Below are 20,462 nucleotides of genomic sequence, written 5' to 3'. Positions count from 1 at the left end.
ATTCCTGCTGTTTTTTGTATTTCATGGATTATTTTATCAGTAAGTACCTACCTTGTACTTATGTTTTTTTTTTTTTGTTCCTACCGTGAAGGCTGTTTGAAAAATGCGATGTGTTTTTTTTAATATACGTTAAAATTGGGCGTACGGTTGCTTTACATTGACCAAGTGTATGATAAGCTATATAGTGTGTTGTAACGATTCAGAAAATAATAGGTACGTTAAGGGAAAATTCTTCAATCCTAACTATGTATAAATATATATATAAAATATATTATGTACCTAAGTAGTATCTATAAATTTTATTTTATTTTTTTTTGTCTGCGCCCACGGTTCTATGTAAAATAAATAGTGAACAATATTTTAATGCGATTATCATTACTATTATTGGACAGTGTTTTATTGTAATTCGAGAAGTGGACGCCTGAACTTTGAACTCAAGACAAAACAAGGCCACTGACACGGTGTATTTTGCAATCGGGTGATTATTGTATGTATTGTATAATGTGGCACTGCCATTTACGCCGTGTACGCGCGGATGGCGTGATAGCAGGTCGTTTTGATAACGCTCCCGGCCCTCAAATAGCGACATCTTTTATTTCCATTTCTCAGCCAACTTTTCTATTTTGCTATAATTAATTATAAATACGACCAAATGTATTACATTAACATTAATTTAATGTTAAACTATTGGATTTGTGTGTGTGTGGGTGCGCGTGCAAAAATGCATTAAATTACATGCATATGGATATGTTGCTATCCTGCTGAATTTATTTTAATGTGATTCATAGCCATTGGCAACAAAATAATTAACGACCGAAACTTAAACTTAATATTACATAGATAGTAATCATTAATCACCAAGCATGTTTACCCCATTTTTAATACAATAACGAATTTATTAAAATTTGGTTTTTTTTAATTTTTAAATATATATTAAATGATTATATTTTCAAAGTCCTTGAATAATTTGTACTATACTTAAGGACTATCTTGTTTTAATTCCATTTTTATAATAAATTATTAAGTGGATGAACATTTTTAAAATTTTTATGCATTAAATAAAAAATTTCAATGAGTAGTTTTTTATTTATTTAAATGTATAATATACGAGTATGTTACGGTAAAATGATTTTATATCGGAAATTAACGTTATTCGCCGGTTATTAACATTATTTACCCCCGAATGTAGGAATTATCGTTATTTTATAGTGAATAACGTTAATAACCGTATGATTTGGCAAATATTGGTTTGATTATAAAATAAAAGAGGTCATAATTGAAGAAGATTTAGAAAGAATAACCAAAGAACTACTTTATTGAAAAAAGTTAGCGATGGTTGTGGTCCTAGACTGCCAGACAGTGACTTTAGTACAATAAAATGTTATAATTTACACTAAGTATATCTAGTTGAGAATATATTTTATTTTACTAACGGGTGCTTAGGTATTTTTTCACATTTTTCAGGCCTGCATTAGCACGCACGCACAAATTGTTTTATGATGTGTTTGCTCGACTTATACGTTATAACTTATAATAGATATATGGTAGTACAAAGATGTAGATAAAAAATGTCTCAATGGAATTTTCTTGACTTTTTTTAGGGATTCAATTGTTATTATTTTACTGGTTTGTTGCAACGTCGTATATAATTATATTAGTTCTGCTGTTGTAGGTATTTTGAGGTCGCTTGAAGGACGCACGTTTACTATAGGTGTCCCCGACGCACCGCGCTATGAACCCGCTCCGGATGTCAGCAGGTTTACAGCACACACTAGTCACACTCTATAGTTTTCTGTCAGTCTTCCTTCCGAAAAATTCAACAATATTATGTTCTTTTACTATTTAGGTCGTTACTACAATCATCATATGCTTTACTGCAGGAACAAATTTAATAGTTTGACTGGTTTAAGGAAGTGTACCTATTTAAATACAGCTAATAAATGTGTTTGTTAATTAGTTAGAAAATAAAGTCTAAAATCTTACTAAAAAAATATACTTATATTAATATTCCTATGTAATTTATTCTTTAATTCTTATACTACGACTGAAATATTGAAAGTTTTAAAACTAGATCCAAAATTATTATTTTATAATATATTATCATAATTGTTATCCGATGTTGATTTAATAACATACCATATTTCACTAAACACGTATTTAAACCATTTTACTGATATAGTAAACAATCTAGATTTGTATGATTATAATGCTGATAATGTATGTATACCGATGTACCCTGTTGCACGAGATTCCCAGACAGTTTTCTCGCAGACGTCTATAGTTTTCGACTGGCCGGATTAATGCGCAGCGTGTGACGGTAAGCGGCGAGAAATATATTACTTATATTATATATGTAATGTAGATACTTATACGAAGTCGCATAACACGCACATTTCACCGAACGATCGTAAATTATTTATGAACACGTTAAAACGAAAATTACAATAACAACGCGTACCTATACATCGGTTGTCGGTACATGCCGTCTTCGTCGTTGTCAAAGTCGTAGTAGATATCGTATTATTTTAAGTCCAAAGATCGGAGAAATGGGTGGGATATAAACAGCAACTCGAAAGAATTATTATTATGTTTTGTACCTGTATAATATATTTTATTTATACAATTATATAAGTTAAAGTTTTTCGACGGCTAATGAATTATGATGCGAAGCGTGAGTGTTGCATAGAGACGCGACTATTATGAATTTATAATCAAATCCATTTAAAATATTATCAGTATGGATTTCCTGTAAAACATCAATTGCCTTCAATCATTTAATTATACGATTGAAACAATTAATAATTTATTGTATTCAATGTTATCCGATTAAGATCGATTAAAAATAGCGGGCGGTAGCTAGTGAGTAGTAATTAGTTTAAATTTTTATAATATGCCATATACACATTATAATATGTCATAATATAATATTTAATTAATAATACATTTTAATAGGTTTATGAAGAATATAAAAATTAATAATTATAACATCTGGTAAGGTATTGTACGTGTGAATAATGATTAAAACAATGAACAGAACAATAAACTCTGAGTGATTTTAGATAACTAAGATAGCTGTGTACCTGAAGGAAGTATACAATAAAATTAATAGATACATTTTATAGCATGTAACTGACTATTATCAATTATTAGAAGTTAAAACCATTTTTTTCTCATATCATACGACCACATGCGCTTCTATGTAATATAATATAATATATTATATTATTATTATAAAAATATGTTCTACATATACATTTACATCAGTTATAACTTATAAATAAAAATCTAGTGGAATTGTTTTGTAATTTTGTTGATATAAATAAGATTAAATCCATTCAGGGACTTTGTAATATACTAGATCTTCTATGAAATCATACATTTCGATGTTAACCATGAAACATGATTGTAAATAGAAATCACCTAATCGATAATATGTCATCTGGGGAGGGGAAGTAGTTTATTGGGCTGTAAAACTAAGGTGACATACCGTCACTAACCGATTAAGTAATGAAGCTGTATAGTATATGTGTATAATATAGCCATGACTATGTATATTATGTTTATATACGTATATGAATGATATGAGGGGATGAATTGAAAAATGTATACTTATTATTGCAAGCTGACAAAATAAAGAATTATAATTTACTAAATATATGTACTAGGTATGTAAAAAAAATTTGTTGATAAAAATTAAGAAAAAAAATGTTTCCATGAAGGGAAAATAATATACGCCCTTGGCTTTAACAGAATTTAATGTGAAAAGAATTAGAAACACTGCGTCAAACTGAAACAAATTGCCATGTTACAATATACTATCAACCTGGTGACGCGTGTAGTTGACATAGCGTATTTAAATTGGAAGAAGGTGTAATCGTCCATACATGTCGACTTTGTCTTGTAATTTTTGGTGCAATATTTTGTATTGTACAATATAGTTTAGTACACTAGAAGTTATATTGCAGTGTTTTCCATGCTCGTAGAAACGATAAAACATCTTTTGTTTCGAACACTGAGTTTCTTTAACCCGTAACAATAATAACTTGAAATTGTGCGTGTCAGAATGACTGACTTATTCTTAATTTATTGTGTTGTTCAAATAGTTTATTTCTTCTTTACGGACATTTACGTAGGTATAAAATCGTGGATTACACATCCATCAAGTGTTTTATAAACATTTTATTTTTTCGTCGATGTAGAATAAAATATAATACATTATTATATCAGTAATAGTATACGAAAAATAACAGTGTGCTTGTTTATGTATTAAGTTTTTCTGATTTAGTTATTGGTATTGACGTTTTTTCAATTAGACTTATAAATGCGAAAGAGCTCCAACAACAGAAATATTACTATTTTAGATATAATATAATATTTTCTACAAATATTTTGTTATAAATATTGTATCAGTCAATTAGTCGATTGTATTTATTATTCCTTAGGCAGCCAAAATAACCGGTTACATTTATGATATACTGTAATAGTAAAATATAATATGATACACAGTAGACACATAAATTCTGGTTTGATATCAATTGCAGTTTATCCTGAGTGATACCTATAAAAAATAAGCGGGTACCCTTTATAATATAACATAGCACAATAGAATAATAGACATTAATGGTTATCATAATTAATAATATTATAAATATTTACTAATTGGTTGGTATTAGGGATATATTTTTTTTAATAAAATATTATTTTAACACGTTGCCCTACAGCAAAATACTTAGTGACATAAATATATTTCTCTAGGTAAAAATGGAAATTCAAAATGTATTATAAATTATTATAGAGACTAGAGTATATTTTAATAATGCTATAAAAAAAATTAAAAACAAATCAATATTTCATATTTTGACCTAAAAATATAATTATTATAGATTTATATGTCCACTAGTCTGACGCTGACAAATGTCTCCCAAAAAAATAAAATATAAATAATATTATAATATAATAACATAGAAAAATAAATCAGGCAAGTGAAAAAAAAAATTATCAATGATAAATGTATTGTTAAACGTTTGTATACAAATTGTGCAATGAATAAACATAATATGAAATGTAGTGAATAATATAAATGCACCCACCATTCAGACGAAAACTAGTAAAAATACAACGCTTATTATAGCACACATTCGTTTATATTATATACGTTTAGTTAGTATTGTAACATATATTTTATCCTATTTTAGTAAAATTCACATTTTACGGCCCACTCCCATATTCTTTTTAAAGATATATAATTATTATAGTTTATTGTGATAGATATAAATAATGGTTAATGTAAAATAATATTATGATACCTTCAAAATGACAAAACTACAAAAGTAAATAGAAACGTTTTGAAAAATTAACCACATACCATTTATTAACAAACCATTTTTACTTCTAATATTTAAAACTTACACTTGGCATATTATATTCGTAAATATATTATAATTCTAATAAAAATAAAAATAAATTTATTTAATAGTATAAGTTATTGCAATATATTCATTTACCAATATATTTTTCTTACATATATTTTTACATGCTTAATAACAAAATTAAAATCTCTCCTTAGTAGTATAGTTTATAAATTCATTATTTTCAGTACAAAAGTGCACATATTATAAATTATAATGGACTCTACCCACCTTCATTATATCATTGTCACCTGTTTTGTTATTATGATTTCATTATCTCTAAGACATATATAGGTACACTCGTATATGTAAATATAATATATAAATATATATGTATTGGCAATACTAGTTTAAGTATTGTAGGCGTCATTTTAGGCTTACGGAATGGAAGGGTTGACAATTTTTATTGACGCAGAGCTTTTTAAAATTAAATTAATTGTGGGTACGTTATTTATTTTTGTGCCTATATGTGAATAAATTGTAAGGTATTAAGTATTAACGAACATGATAAGGAAAATTATATAAGCCCATACGAAATTTTGCTATGTAATAATAATTAAAAATACTTTTTTTTAAATTTATATTATTGAATTTATCGACGATTGTACTTTGTCTATTAATTTTTAATAGTATGCAGTACGTGTAATTAATGTCTAACTCAGCATTTCTCAAACTGTGGATCGCGACCCCCTGGGGGGTCGCAAGTCAATTTTTGGGGGATCGCGAGAAGTAGTATTATATTATTATTATAAGTACCTATATTATTAGAATTATTATTATTATAATTTATAAGTATATTATTACAATTATAAAGTAGTAAATAAGTAATAAAAAAATTTGTTTTTTTAAATTAATTTTTTGATTCTGTAAAAGTAAAACTATGGGGTTCGCGATAGATTTTTGGAAAAAAATTTGGGTCGCGGTCCTAAAAAGATTGAGAACCACTGGTTTAACTCAAATACACATGCAAAATAATATACTGTATTCTAAACGTGATATGATGTCCAGTTGACGCGGTCAATCCAAATGTTGTAGTAGTAGGGCTACGAAGGAGTTCAATAGACTAAACTAAAAAACACATTATTCATAGTAAAATAAAACGTCCATACGTAAATTCTAAACATTGCAATGTCTCATCTTGACCGCACAGAAATAAAGACGAAAAAAGATAATAATAATAATAATAATAACAATAATTACATCGACGGTCGGTGGTGCGGGTTGTCAGGAGTGGGCGTAAAGAGTGATGCTGCACCGCCGTCGCAGTCTTTTGTTGCCCCGTTGCCCCGGACTACCGCCGCCGCCGCCGCCGCCGCCTCCGCGGCTTAACCGGTTCCCGTGAAGGCGCACCGGCAGTTCTTGGCCGGAACACTAAGCGTCCTGTCGTGTGCGGTGCGAGTGCGCACGTGTACATACCGATTCGTTTAAGTCGTTAAAGTACTACTTCTACATTATTAATAAAATTTTGTATTTAGTTTATTTTTGTAATTTATATGTAAATGTTTAGTATAAGTGTGTTTAAGTGGTGCGTGTAATTTAGTTTCAGTGTGTTATACATAATATACTATTTTGTCGTCAGTCTCATGTCCGAAGAATTGCTGAAAAGGAAAAAATAGTGGCGGTCGCCATGTTCTCCAGTAGAACTCGGTCCAGCGTTCGACTTAAGGATCCTAAATCGAGGTCAGAAGGGGTTATTTTAATTTTATTTTTTCTACTTGTAGTAGTATATAATATTTATTGTGTTTAGTTTTTTCCTCCGCTTGTTTTGCTTGTACGAGACTACGCATAACAAATGAGGATTAATAGGATATCGAAAAAAACCACTGTATTATTTATTGTATCGTGTGCAATGTACTACACCCAGTCTGGGTGGTCCTAGTGCGTACGTGTCCTCAGATACCTATAACACATATAATATACCTATGTATATATAAACATAAATATATATATATATATTAGGGGTAGCATATCGGCACCCTCCCGCGACCGACGTCTTACTGTTGCGATTGACCTTTCGTTATGATTTACTCTTTTTTTTTCCCGACCTGCAACTATTACATTGCACAGATTGTTATCGACCTTTTAATACCCTGCGCCCGAATGTGAGTTGTTTACGTAATACAAGATTTATGTTCGCTCCCTTACGGCCTATTATAACAAAACATACTGTATAAATATAATGTTGTATTACATGTATAATATCGATGTATGTTACGTATACATAATAGTATATATATAACATATAGTTATAAACGGTCACGAAAGAGTTTAAATTGTTTATGTCAGAACGTTAGAATTAAAAGAAATTTTTCATTTCTATATATGTAGTGGACATTCCTAATTCTTTTATTGGTATCCCGGATTAAAGAATTTTGTATTTATTTATCATTTTAAATCGAATTGTTTGCGTTTGACGTACGATTTCAATGTACATAGCGGCGATTTAATGGATAAATATTTTTTTTTCAAACCTCCTCTGAATTATTTTTGTGTTGAAGAAATTTGATACGACCATCTCTGATATATAAAGGACTGTTGTTGCGTGTATATACGAGGTATCGAAATATTACGTGGTAGACTTCAATAGCATATATGTTGACTTCGGGTGCCGACAAACACTGGGTTACTCGGTTATTGAATTGTTATTATGTGTGGAAATACCAAGGGGGGTTAGAAATATTGAACTATATTCCTACATGGAATTCTTTTTCTTTCTATTTGTCTTTTATGTTAAAAACGTGGTTCCCCGTTTGTATTGAACACGTTTTCCTCCTCCAGAGCGAAAGGGCGCACGCACTGTTACAACTTATATGATTTGAAAACCTGAGACCATTTTATTTAGTTTTCCCAAGAGATCACTATCATTTTTAAGTCCATATCTATCTTCTATATAATAAATATGCGAAAATAATATCGCGCTACCTTAATTCCCAAGTCATTCAATTACACACTCGTGTGTGTTATTTTTGTGTTATAAGTATATACTGATACATTTTTTACTGTCTGGCATTGTTGTAAACGAGCTGAAGGACAAGAAATGCGCGCAGGAGAGGAAAGATATAGCGGCGGAAGAAGAAGACTAAGAAGAAGAAGCAGAATAAAAAAAAAGAATCCACAGTCTTTCGTGGCCCGGTAATTGGCTTTAGTTTCGCCGACGCGTGGGAACATTCTCATTTGTGTACGCACAATGACGACGAAAATCACTTAACGAACAGAGTTCCATGAAGTTTAAGGTTACAGTTTGTAAATTAGACTACTCGCTAGTTCCGCAGAACCTGTGATTATGATACCTTCGTTGCGGGCGGATTTGGGGCAACCGTGCACCGAGGGTTTTCGCTTTCCGATGGACATCTAAATCCGGTCTACAGCATTAATATTCCGATTGTTTAAAATAAACTCGTTCATAATATTACTCAAGTCAATAATTAGATAGTTAGGCCCATATATACTATCATACAAGAGTACTCACTCTACATAATATAATATTTTTTTTTTTATGAATATTTTACTTAAGTACCTACTTACTACTTTCATTTTCTATTATTGCATCAATGGATTATTATTTGTGGATCGAAGCTATTAAAACTATTTTTTGTAAAAAGATAGGTTCGTGTATTTCTTTTTCTTTCTAAACATACGAGTAAAAATCTTTTAAAATCCACGAGCTTTGAAAGTACTTGGTACGTAATTATTTGTTTAATTTTAAAATAAAAAATGAATCAAAAATGTATTCGTCATATTATATTATATTCATAAAAAACTAGTATTTTATTCGTTACAATTGTTTTGTTTTTTTATAACTTATTATAAACATTTTAATTCATTATACACAGTAATAACAGTTATGTATAAAAAAATCAAAAAGCATTTTGATCAGTTATTATAATCTGCCACATAGAATGTATACAGCAGATTTTGTAGTTAGTATTGGTACCCTGTATGTGTATTTATATAATAACGAATGTGCAGCTATGGCTTGAACGTGCCTAAAACTGGTCCTTGTCGGCAGCCGGTTTTTAGTTATTATTTTTTCTTTTCGTTTGTTTGATGTATGCAGTATGCACTTAAAAGGCGTCGGTGTTGTAAACGATTGTTGTCGGCGAAATTACATTTGGATTCGACAAATAAAATAATTCCATTTATTTCGAACGAGTTTTTCGATAACGACCTTAGTCTTGGATGTTTACTTATAGGACAAAAAACACTACTTTTGATTATTAACTATATTAACCATATATATATATATCTTCTTAGACTTTGAGTAACGGTTAACAAATTACCATAATGACCGAGTCACCCAGTTCTTAACAATTATTACTCAGTAGAGGTGAATCAAAACAAGTACCTTTATAGTATATACGCGTATCGCATATTGATATAAAAAAAAAAAAATGTTAATAAATATTTGATAAATTTCTTGTAATAATTTTGTAAAAACAAAAGAAAATGATTTTTTTTTTGTAACAGTATTTATTTATTTTTTTGTATTGTTTATTTATTTATTTATAGAATGGATTTTTAAGGGTTGGTTTAAAGTACCTTTTAATTATACGTATAGGTAGATACCAGTATAACAAATGGTAATTTTGTTATATAATATTATAATCATGTACTCACTACTCGCTGATATACATTACTTATTGGTTTAGCATATAGTAATAGTATGATTATAATTTATAATATATATACATATTATAGACATATAGCGATATCAACATAAGCCATGGATCTTTGATCCTGATGTGGCATATGTAACAAAATGGTCACGTGCTAACGGTAAAGATCGTTCGTTTCCCTTATGCGTATTTCCATACAATCTAAATTGTCGTGTATTTATTTATATATTAGGAAGTAAAAAAGAGGTTTCACTTCACGTTTTAAATAAATTAGTTCTTAAAAGAAAACGAATTATGTAATTTTATTTTATTTTACAATGTGTACTTTTATCTTACTAAATCTTAAATTTTATTTCAATTGGAGTATATATTTTTTTTTTTTGTTATTTATTTACAGCGATATATTGGATTAATATATGTTTATAATTATTATTTCTTGTAATTTTTGTCAACTAGAGTTTTAAGTTTGTTTAAAATAAATTATAAATTTTTTTTATATTTTTATAAATAATATGGTATTATATGCAGTTACAAATATTAAATACCTAGTTAAAACCCTAAATGATGATTACTACGACAGGTAACCAAATACGTAGATTTGATTTCCGTGAGTTAAGTTTGAAGTGTTTCAAATAAATAAAACAATAAAACCTGGTAAATTTATAAATCATATACTTAATAAATAATAACATAACATAATATATTATGACTGTTTATACTTACCTCATAATTTATTAAGTATAGATTTTTAGATATTTTATTATTCTATGAGTGTAGTTACTATTGACATAATTTTTATACATTATGTAGTTATATAATATTTTAATGCTTAATTTTTGTTGAGATACGTATTTGATTATTTTCTATTAATTTTTAAGTATTATTTTTTTTAAATTAAACCATTTTATGAGTTATGACATATCGACGTGCATAATTAAAAAACAAACTTAGTTGGTAGGCATATTATAATATCAATTTTGATGTGAACTATTTCATTTTTTAACACTATGATACTGTTTGTGCATTGTGTAGGTATATTAGATACATAGTATATGTCTTATATGTGTTCATAAATGACGTTTGCCGATTCTCTGAAATTCACGTAGTTTGCGTGTTGTAAACGTAAAATGCGAACAAAGAACATTTCAATTAGGTACCTTTTGGATAAAACGTGGTCTGCTTAAACGTTACCTAAACAATTTATAAATCTGTATATATATAAACATATTTAATAATAATACAATAATAATATATGTACGTGTCTTTCGCGCATGTCCCGCCGTAACGGTAAAGATCGTGTCTGCCGCGGTTGTCGCGGTCTTTCTAAATAATAATATATAATATATCGTTTTTGTCGTTTGGTTTTAAATAAATATACGTGCAATGGTTGATTCGTAGGGGAACAATAAGCGTGGTGAGTGGAAAAAGGAGGTAGCAGAAGGGAAGAATATTTGAATTTTTAAAACCACGGGTAAAACGTCTTCCTCGTGTTTGATATTTTATGTAAATTTTGAATTTTATAGATAATGTGCGCGAATAATGTATTATATAAATATATAATGTACATGCACGGATCCGCGTGAGCGCTCGTAATTATTTACACCCGGGTCCTGGTTCCGCTTAGTCAGCATCACACACACACTTATTGGTACCTTTATAACTTACCAGGCCGTTGACCCGGTCGGCGGTAATATACAGCTGCAGAAGACTACCGTGCGCGATAAATGAGCGGCCTATCGGGTTTGCATCGACTTTGCGAAACACGAGCGCAAAATGGTCACTATTTGCGTCGAGGTTTTTTCTTTTAAAAATGCTACGCCTATAACAAGCACGGTTGTACATGGTAAACTCTATATACTTACTCCGCGTAATAAAGCGTATGTTCATGTTGCTTAATACATAGTCGTATATGACTTATATATATATATATTTTAACTTATAAATATAATATATTATCTGACATTATCTTGTGTCATATACGTTAGTTATTGTGTTAACTAAAGTTTAAATTATTTGATTTAAATTTTATATGAAGATGTCATCACTGCGTATAATAATAATAATAATAAAGATAATAAAACCCGCAGATAACAAAAATCGTCACTTATAAATCTGAAGCAGAGGTCTCTAACCTTTTTTACGGCGAGCCGAGTATATATTTTTGCATGATGGATGAACTTGCTTTAAATAGATGATTTGCAATGCGATTGAAATAATAGGAAAATTATTTTATTTCTCCGTATAATTGTTTGAAGTGAAAATAATATACCATTTGTATTGACTCAATTGATTTCCTCACATTAGTAACTAAGATATACTTATTATATAGCTAAAGGATCCTGAAGTTGAAAATTGAAAATCATCAGTCAACTTAATTGAGGTTTAAAAAACTTAACCGACCACGGAACTATTCCTCGAATAATAAGTTGAAGACGCCTGGCTTAAAGTTTGAGCCTACTTAAAAAATGACGTTGCAAAATGCATAATAATATTGTGTACATAGTTTGTAAGGGTTTTTCGACCCATATTTTTTATTCTAAGTGGGATGAACGCAAGAAATAATTTATACATAATATATATAATATATATTTATATCATATTATTATGTATTTTAATCGAAACGAATATATTCTGTATGTAAATGTAATTCGGTTAATTGGTACCTAAGTATTAAAATTAATTAATTAGTTTTTTTCACTTGAGCACTTTTGTTAGTTAATATAATTTATACAAAGGTTTTGTAACTTATCTTTTAGATTAGAACGATATGAGGTCTTATGGGCATAAGTATAGTTTACAATTAAATAAAATGATATCAATATTATTATATTATATATACCTGTATGTGTGTATACTCTATAGGCTGCTTTGCCACTAATGTATCTTCAGATCACATATATATTATAATCGTATAAATACCTATGTAATATATTTCAAGAAATAAAGATACTCTCTATATATGCAATACGGACGACTGCAGCAACGATATTGCACTATTGCACTTCATTAACTTGATGATATTCATAGCAGGCAAATTATTGTATTCTGATGGTTTGGTTTCTAAAAAAAAAACGTGTAGCACTTCATATTAAGCATTATCGTCATACTTAATCATACTTAATATGTAACGGTGAGCGCCTAGTAAACGTTTATATAGGCATTGCAATGGACGTCTCTGGTAATCAATGCGATTTATACGATTGACAGAACCGGCAGGCCTGCAGGCGAAACACGTAATTGTACACAGTATTATAAAATAATATACAAATACACGCGCGCGCGAAGTGTATAGTCCGATGTGCTTATTACCGTGTCTTCGGTTTCGAAAAAATGTGGACAGTACGGAATAATACGTTGTTGTGGGAAATTCTGCACAGATACATATATAAGGTTTGAACATATTATAGTAATAATGTTATATGCAAAACAAAAAACATTTGCGCATTAAAGTGATTGTATTAAATAGAAAATTATAATATATGACGTACAAAATAAAAGAAATAAAAACTCGAGAAACTCATGTATTTATTACGGCACATTTGCATCTAGCATCATGTATTATTTTAATATAGAAAGACAAAATAAAAGTATATCATTTTCAAAATGAAGAAAAACAAAAATAATAACCTGCGAGTTGTGAGATCTGTGAAAAATAATAAGAAAGATGCCGATTAAAATATTATTTAGCTTGAATGTAGGAACTCGTTTTTGGGAACCTAAACAATTAATTGTATTCATTTTCGTTTTTCTAATAAACGTCTTATTTTCAGTAATCTTACAAGTGACAAAAATTTATGTCTGAATATTTATAATTTAATCGTTATTATATTATTAAAAATAATATAATTATAATATAATATAATTATTATATTATTATATTATTATATTATTATATTGTTATATTATTATGTTATTATATTATTTCATTAATTCACTTAAACTTATTAGTGATTAAATTAGACATTTCTAAAACATGAAATTACACTTGTAGACTAAGGAATATAGAATCATTTGTTAATAATAATTTTAATATTGATAATATTATTATTTATCACGCTTAAAATACTTTTTTATTAATAAATAAATAAAATAAATATAAGTGTTCTTATTGTGATACGTAAAACGTAAGACATCATACAAAACGTACTTTAATAATTTATTTAAATTATTTTTAATCGTATTGGAGGATTAAAACTTTGCGGGATTAGACGTTTTGAATAATTGAATAACGGGAATCCAGCAACAGCCATTAAAATGTTATAGACAAATGAACTAATTGAGACATTAGTACATAACAAGTGGTTAACATATAATTTGTATTATTTATATATTAATAGTATACGTAATGTAATTAAGTAGTAGTATAATATATTTATATAAATAATTATCATTGTATTTTACAAATATACCTAGATTATCAAGAGAAAGTACAGGATTATTCGTATTGTTCTATTAACTGCAGTAGTAGTTAAAACTTAAATTTAAAAATAATAATCAGTTACATCACTATTTTTCAGATTGATCATAATTCATGACATTTAGGTACCAAAATTATCATTAGCACTTTTTGAATGTCTTTAGAAATCAACTCGAATGTCGTTGGGGATTTTCTTTTTTCATTTAAAGTTTTAAACCAATTGCGCATTTTCTACACTAATTTTGGAAAGCCGAACCATTATAGCAACGATTATTCAAGAAAAAGTTCCGTGGGAAAATTTATTATACTACGATTTTTTTACTATTTAGAATAGGCGAATAAATAAATTTTGATTATTTTTATGGATTCATGATAAATCTAGCGCAGTATATTGTGTTTTTATGGATCTATCACCTACAAACAATATGATGTTCGTGTGCAAGTTAAACGGGAACGATTTTCCACGTCGACATAAGTCTCGTCGGTCATAGGATAGATAAACTCGAGGCGAGCTGTTTCGAATAACGCGACGAGCATTATGCTGTCAAGTTAATACAAAATCGCCGTTACACCATGCGCGCTTGGTCTGCCTATTATTGCGAGTACTTACCTACCTCTATATAGCCTATCTACCTCGAGATGTGCATCCTTTTTCGCCGTGTCTCACGACCACCTGCACTGGTACCTATATTGCAGTATAAATATATGCACAATAAACACATACACTCACACACACACACACACTATATATATATATATATATATATGTAGTGCTTTCTCCGTTTGCGCGTATCACGCGTATCTGACCTTTCCCGGCTGGCTGAAAAAAGGTCCATATAGGTAAGGTTTATATACAGCAGAGTATATTTTATACGCATTAAACGATATTTTTTCGTCCTCGTCAGATAAAAAATACTAACGGACAAAAACAATGGCAACACATGTTTTATGGTCGTGCCCGCGGGCTGAGCATATCCCGTGTATATGTATAGGTATATATCTCTTATCAGAACTGGTTCCTTATGGTAATGCAAATGCAAATTTAGCCCGGCCGAACCGCATACTAATGTAATGTTATTATATTATGCGCTCGTTTGGACATAGTTTTGTACCATGCGCGTATATAATAATATAATACAACATTACAATACTATAAATAAATCCCCTAATGGAGGGGGAGCCGATCATTTGCTTCGTCACCATCGTCCAATGATCTTCTAAAAATTAACTTTTATTTTTTTATCCTCCATTCGGACCGTATTAAGCAATATGAACTGTAAAGTGATATGAGTATGTATAGGCACAAGCTTATAATTGATTTTTTTTCAATCCCACTGCCTCCACAGTCGATATTATTATCATTATTATTTTTACTTTACGAAACACTCAGAGCTGTATGGTATACGTCTTGTTACTACAGTGGACCAGTAATGCATTGTTTCGACGCTATTTACGAACGGCTGCGCGTGCGGGGCGTGATATACTGCGCACAGTCGAAAAACGACACATAGTACGTCGGCTTGATGTGGTCACTGTAGCAGGTTGCAGCAGTAATTTACACGTGTTGAGTATTTTATTTATATGTATATTGTATACTGCAGGTAGTTCACCAAGTATGTTCAATCCTAATTTTCTCTTCAATATTAAACTTATTCAAATACTGATTATTGGAATTTTTAATTATACTTAAAGACCATATTTTCAAACTTAGACTTTTATACCATTTAATAAAGATATTTCAAATACTTTGATAAATAATATTGAGACATAAATATTTTATAATTTTTAAAAATTGTCTAGTCAAAATGAGTAATAGATCGTAATATTAATCTATTTTATATTTTATAAAATAATTTTCAAGTACTATAATATCCTTGGTAAACGCATTTTAAATATGTAATAAATTTATTTTTTAAAAATCTTTAGTGTCTCGTAAACTTTTAAAATAATTTATAACAATATTTATCATAGTTATATAGTAACAATAAGACGTATTTTATCGTAAATCATTTGTTTTTATTTTTTGAGTCAAAATAATATGTAAAATACTAAAATATTTGTAATAATTTTAAAATACGACAAAAATATTTAAAATATTGTAAAAATATGCAAATGGATATTAACGCCAGAAATCATATAATAACGCGAAATACGCGTAAAATCATAAACGTCTGATTTCTGAACTCGTATATGTATACTTATTATACTTAGTCTACTACATATCTACACCTCTGTAAAAATAATTTATGATAGTTGTCATCATCGTCGCAAAGTCATCAAAACGTTGAAATAGGTGCTTTGTGGTGGCAGTGATATACCCATTTAAGTAAACGTAGGTTGCAAGAATCTACGAGATTGAGGTGTGGGATTCATCTGTGCAAAAATAATATTGTGTTGGAGAGCTGTCGCGTCAATCGTAATGACGTGTCAGTTCTAGTTTTTTTTTTTCGTAGTCAGAAGATAGAGTATAAAAATATATTAAATTATTTTTATCAATCGTGTTTTTTATTTTAAAGTCGAAAAAAATTTATAGATAATATTATATCATATATTTGCATGTAAAACGAACATGTTTTTTTCGATTTACCTTTACAAATTCATAATAATGAATTTGATCAGGAAATAAAATTATTCCCCCCTCTTTCTAGTGAAGCCTAGAAAAGTTGAATTCAATAATTTTTAAGACTATTGATTTAGTTATTCTTAGAAAGCTTGCAGGTTATGTGAGGACTATATAAATACTTATGGAGGTACCATGAATTATGAAGCGTTGTACCTCGGTAATTTTTAAAAAAGGGAAGTATAACTCAAAATATTTTTACTCATAAAACACAAATAATCGATATTGATTTGTTACACTTTCGTGGTCTTGGAAAAATAAAATAATATTATTTATTTGTATATAGTATAAATCTAGTAAGTTTTCCATTTCGTTCTCCGCCGTCAAAATACTAACTATCGCAGGTCGTCGTCGTTTTTGCTAGAGAAATAAAAAATGATAACATATTGAAATAAATAAAATCTAACCATTAACCTATATATTATATATTATGGTCGTCTATATTCTATACACGTTATGCAATCAAAGGGCGGTCGGACGACAGCGCAACGGTTGCTGCTGCAGAAATCTCGAGGTCTTCTCTGGCTCTGAAGATCGTTTATACATATACAATATAATAATATACGCATAATATTATATTTTATATACGTGACCGGATGATACATAATATTATATATTATATATTATGACGATGTAACGCTCAGCGGTTTTCTTTTTTCTATCCCCCTTTTTACCAATAAAGTGCAGAGCCGTCGTCTTCGGTACAACACACACACACACACAAGTTTAATCGCTCGCTCGCGTTCCTGGGCCGTTCAACCCGCCTCGTCGCCGATTGCGGATACGCGTCTGCGACGCCGCCACGACGGGTACGATACTAACGATTTTAATGATGGACGGCGACGGTGACCACTATGATACCTACGATATATAATATACATTTAATATGATGTAATACCGGCTGCAGCGGCGACGTCCATCTGTTTGAGTTTATCCGCACGATCCGTATGGATCGCATGTCCCGCGCATAATAATATAATAATAATATAATGTATGGAATATCATTTATTTTAATTCGGTCGTTTCGAGACGTCGCATTTCATAGTCGTGCCTATTTATATAAGTACCTATGTAGGTAGTAACTAGTAGCTAAGTCTTCCAACTTTGGCTGGTTGTTTTTTCCCCGTTCGCAAATCGCATTATAGATCGCGGTATTATAATAATGTGAAACAGTATAATATTATGTTATACGAAAATACTATGTGTTTATGAGAATATAAACGAATTTATGTTGTTAACATATTATATTATTATATCGAAAAATTAGACAGTCTCAAACTTGACATCGGGTTTTTTCTTTTTCTTTGAATTATTAATGGTGGATGGCAACACGAATCCTCTATTATAAGATTATCCAATAATTTATTTGTTACAAATTATTTAATTGTTTCCTTATCGTATTTCGATATAATCCTTTAATAACGTGTCCAGAGCAGTTCAGAGTCTGATGTATTGGAAGTTTTGATTTATCAGTTACGTATTTAACCTATCTAAGAAATTGTTATTATAATCGCTGAACCATAAAAATCCATTAGGGGCATTGGGCATATGTTTATTTTTACATATTTTAATGTATAGCCACATGACCCACATTTAACAGCCGACATTATACAATAAGTCAACATAATAATAATAATAATAATAATATATTTATAGTATATACAATATACATATAACACAATTTAACATATAATAATAATGGCCAATTAGTATTAAAGAATTATCTAGATTTTTAATAGAAGAAAACAGTCTTGAATACTTCCACATCGAGTATCCGTACGCCGAAGAAAAGCAAATTAGTTATTAATGATTGGTAATTGGTATTATGTACAATAATAATTATTCCTGAAAATAATTTAGTGTGTTGGAGGCACAAATATTTTCGAGATTGTTGAAGCTTTAAAATGCCTTAATTTAAATTAACACGTATTAATATAAAAATAAGCAAGGGTAATTTTTATTTTAGTTAGAATTATTTATTTTATTATATTATATTATATACTAAATTATCCTATTTATACTATTTCAGTTTTGGTGTGGTCGGTTTGGATAGCGTAACCGTAGTGAGAATAAAAAAAATAAAAAGATAATAATTGAACATTTTAGAATTTATAGTTCGTATTCGATTTTGTCCTGTAATTGTTTTTTTCTATATTTGTTTAAATTTTAAACTATAAATTAGGTTATAACTCGGGTATAAAATAATTTAAACGTATTTAAATAACTATAAATATTTCTTATTTTCGTCCAAAATTCTAAACGTGTTACAAAGTCAAAACTGAAAATAAATGGTTAAAGATTGATATAGTCATAAAAAGTAATAGGTAAGCTGGTATCCTACCTCGGATATTGTGCATAATAAGATGTACTCATTAATTGGTTGTACCTATTCTATTATAATAATTAAAATCAACGCTATCGAAAAGATAGATTCTATACAGAGTCTCGTATAATAGGAAAAAATCTATAGTTTGATATATGTGTATAAACTATATTTTATGTAGTGTATTATCTTATGTATTAGACATTTTTGTTCGACGTTTGCGCGCGCCGTGTTGTTGAACTTGGTCGTCGTCACCCACTCTCCGTCAACCCTCTATATGTATAGCGGTCGTGACCCGCTGTTTGTCAGTGATAAATGGCCACTAGACTTTGGCAACGTCGGAACCTGCATCTGATAAGTTTCCCCTTCCGTCAACTCTATTTTCTGATTCAACTCTCCTATACTTCCACTGCCCACCCCCGATCGATTAATATTATTGTTATTATTCCGGTGTGTTCACGTCTAGGATCAGCGGACCGGTTTATTCGGAAACCCGTTGCTAAAATATTATATTAAACTTCGTTATGGAGGAGAAAAAGTAGAATATCATATTATTATTATTATTATTATATGAGTTGCTCGCCGCAAATCGGAGAGTGACCGTATTTGTTTGTTTTTATTGTCAAGTCTGGTGTGTTGCTTACTGCAACAACGCACGTGCATTAAAGTTACCATTAATGTAATACATATTTTATTTTATTGAAATATTATAGTATACAATAAATGATGAGAACGATTATCGGCGACGACAAAAAATATGATATAATAGTTACGATATTGGCATATTGGATGGTTACGGTCGGTCGCGCGGATTGTTTAACCACACATTAAACGCGATATCGCGATATCATTGTTGAACGGATATACCTGAGCATAATATTAAAATATCATATCACTATATCCTTCATTTATTATTTTATTACGACATCCAGAGGACGAAACGCTCCATTGACTAATATTAAGTACACGGTAATATAGGGTATGAGTGGTATGACGATACCGATACGATACATTTACATCCTCTACTCCTATAGTATGATACCATTTACCAAGTAGTGTGAAGTATCAGATTGATATA

The 20,462-nt window shown here is 29.5% G+C and overlaps 1 protein-coding gene across 1 annotated transcript in view; it reads left to right on the top strand.

The window, feature by feature from the left end:
* The first annotated feature begins 6,778 nt into the window (after positions 1 to 6,778).
* The window catches only part of LOC112599154, a 172,039-nt gene continuing 158,355 nt past the window's right edge, over positions 6,779 to 20,462 (top strand). Inside the window, 1 exon segment of the mRNA XM_025345935.1 lies at positions 6,779 to 7,088. Coding sequence (XP_025201720.1) covers positions 7,036 to 7,088 — 53 coding nt within the window. The 5' untranslated portion in view covers positions 6,779 to 7,035.

The sequence above is a fragment of the Melanaphis sacchari genome, unplaced genomic scaffold, assembly GCF_002803265.2.
Source record: "Melanaphis sacchari strain LSU unplaced genomic scaffold, SCAv2.0 Contig4_pilon_pilon, whole genome shotgun sequence".
Taxonomy (NCBI): Eukaryota; Metazoa; Arthropoda; class Insecta; order Hemiptera; family Aphididae; genus Melanaphis; species Melanaphis sacchari.
This window is presented reverse-complemented; position numbering and strand designations above follow the sequence as displayed.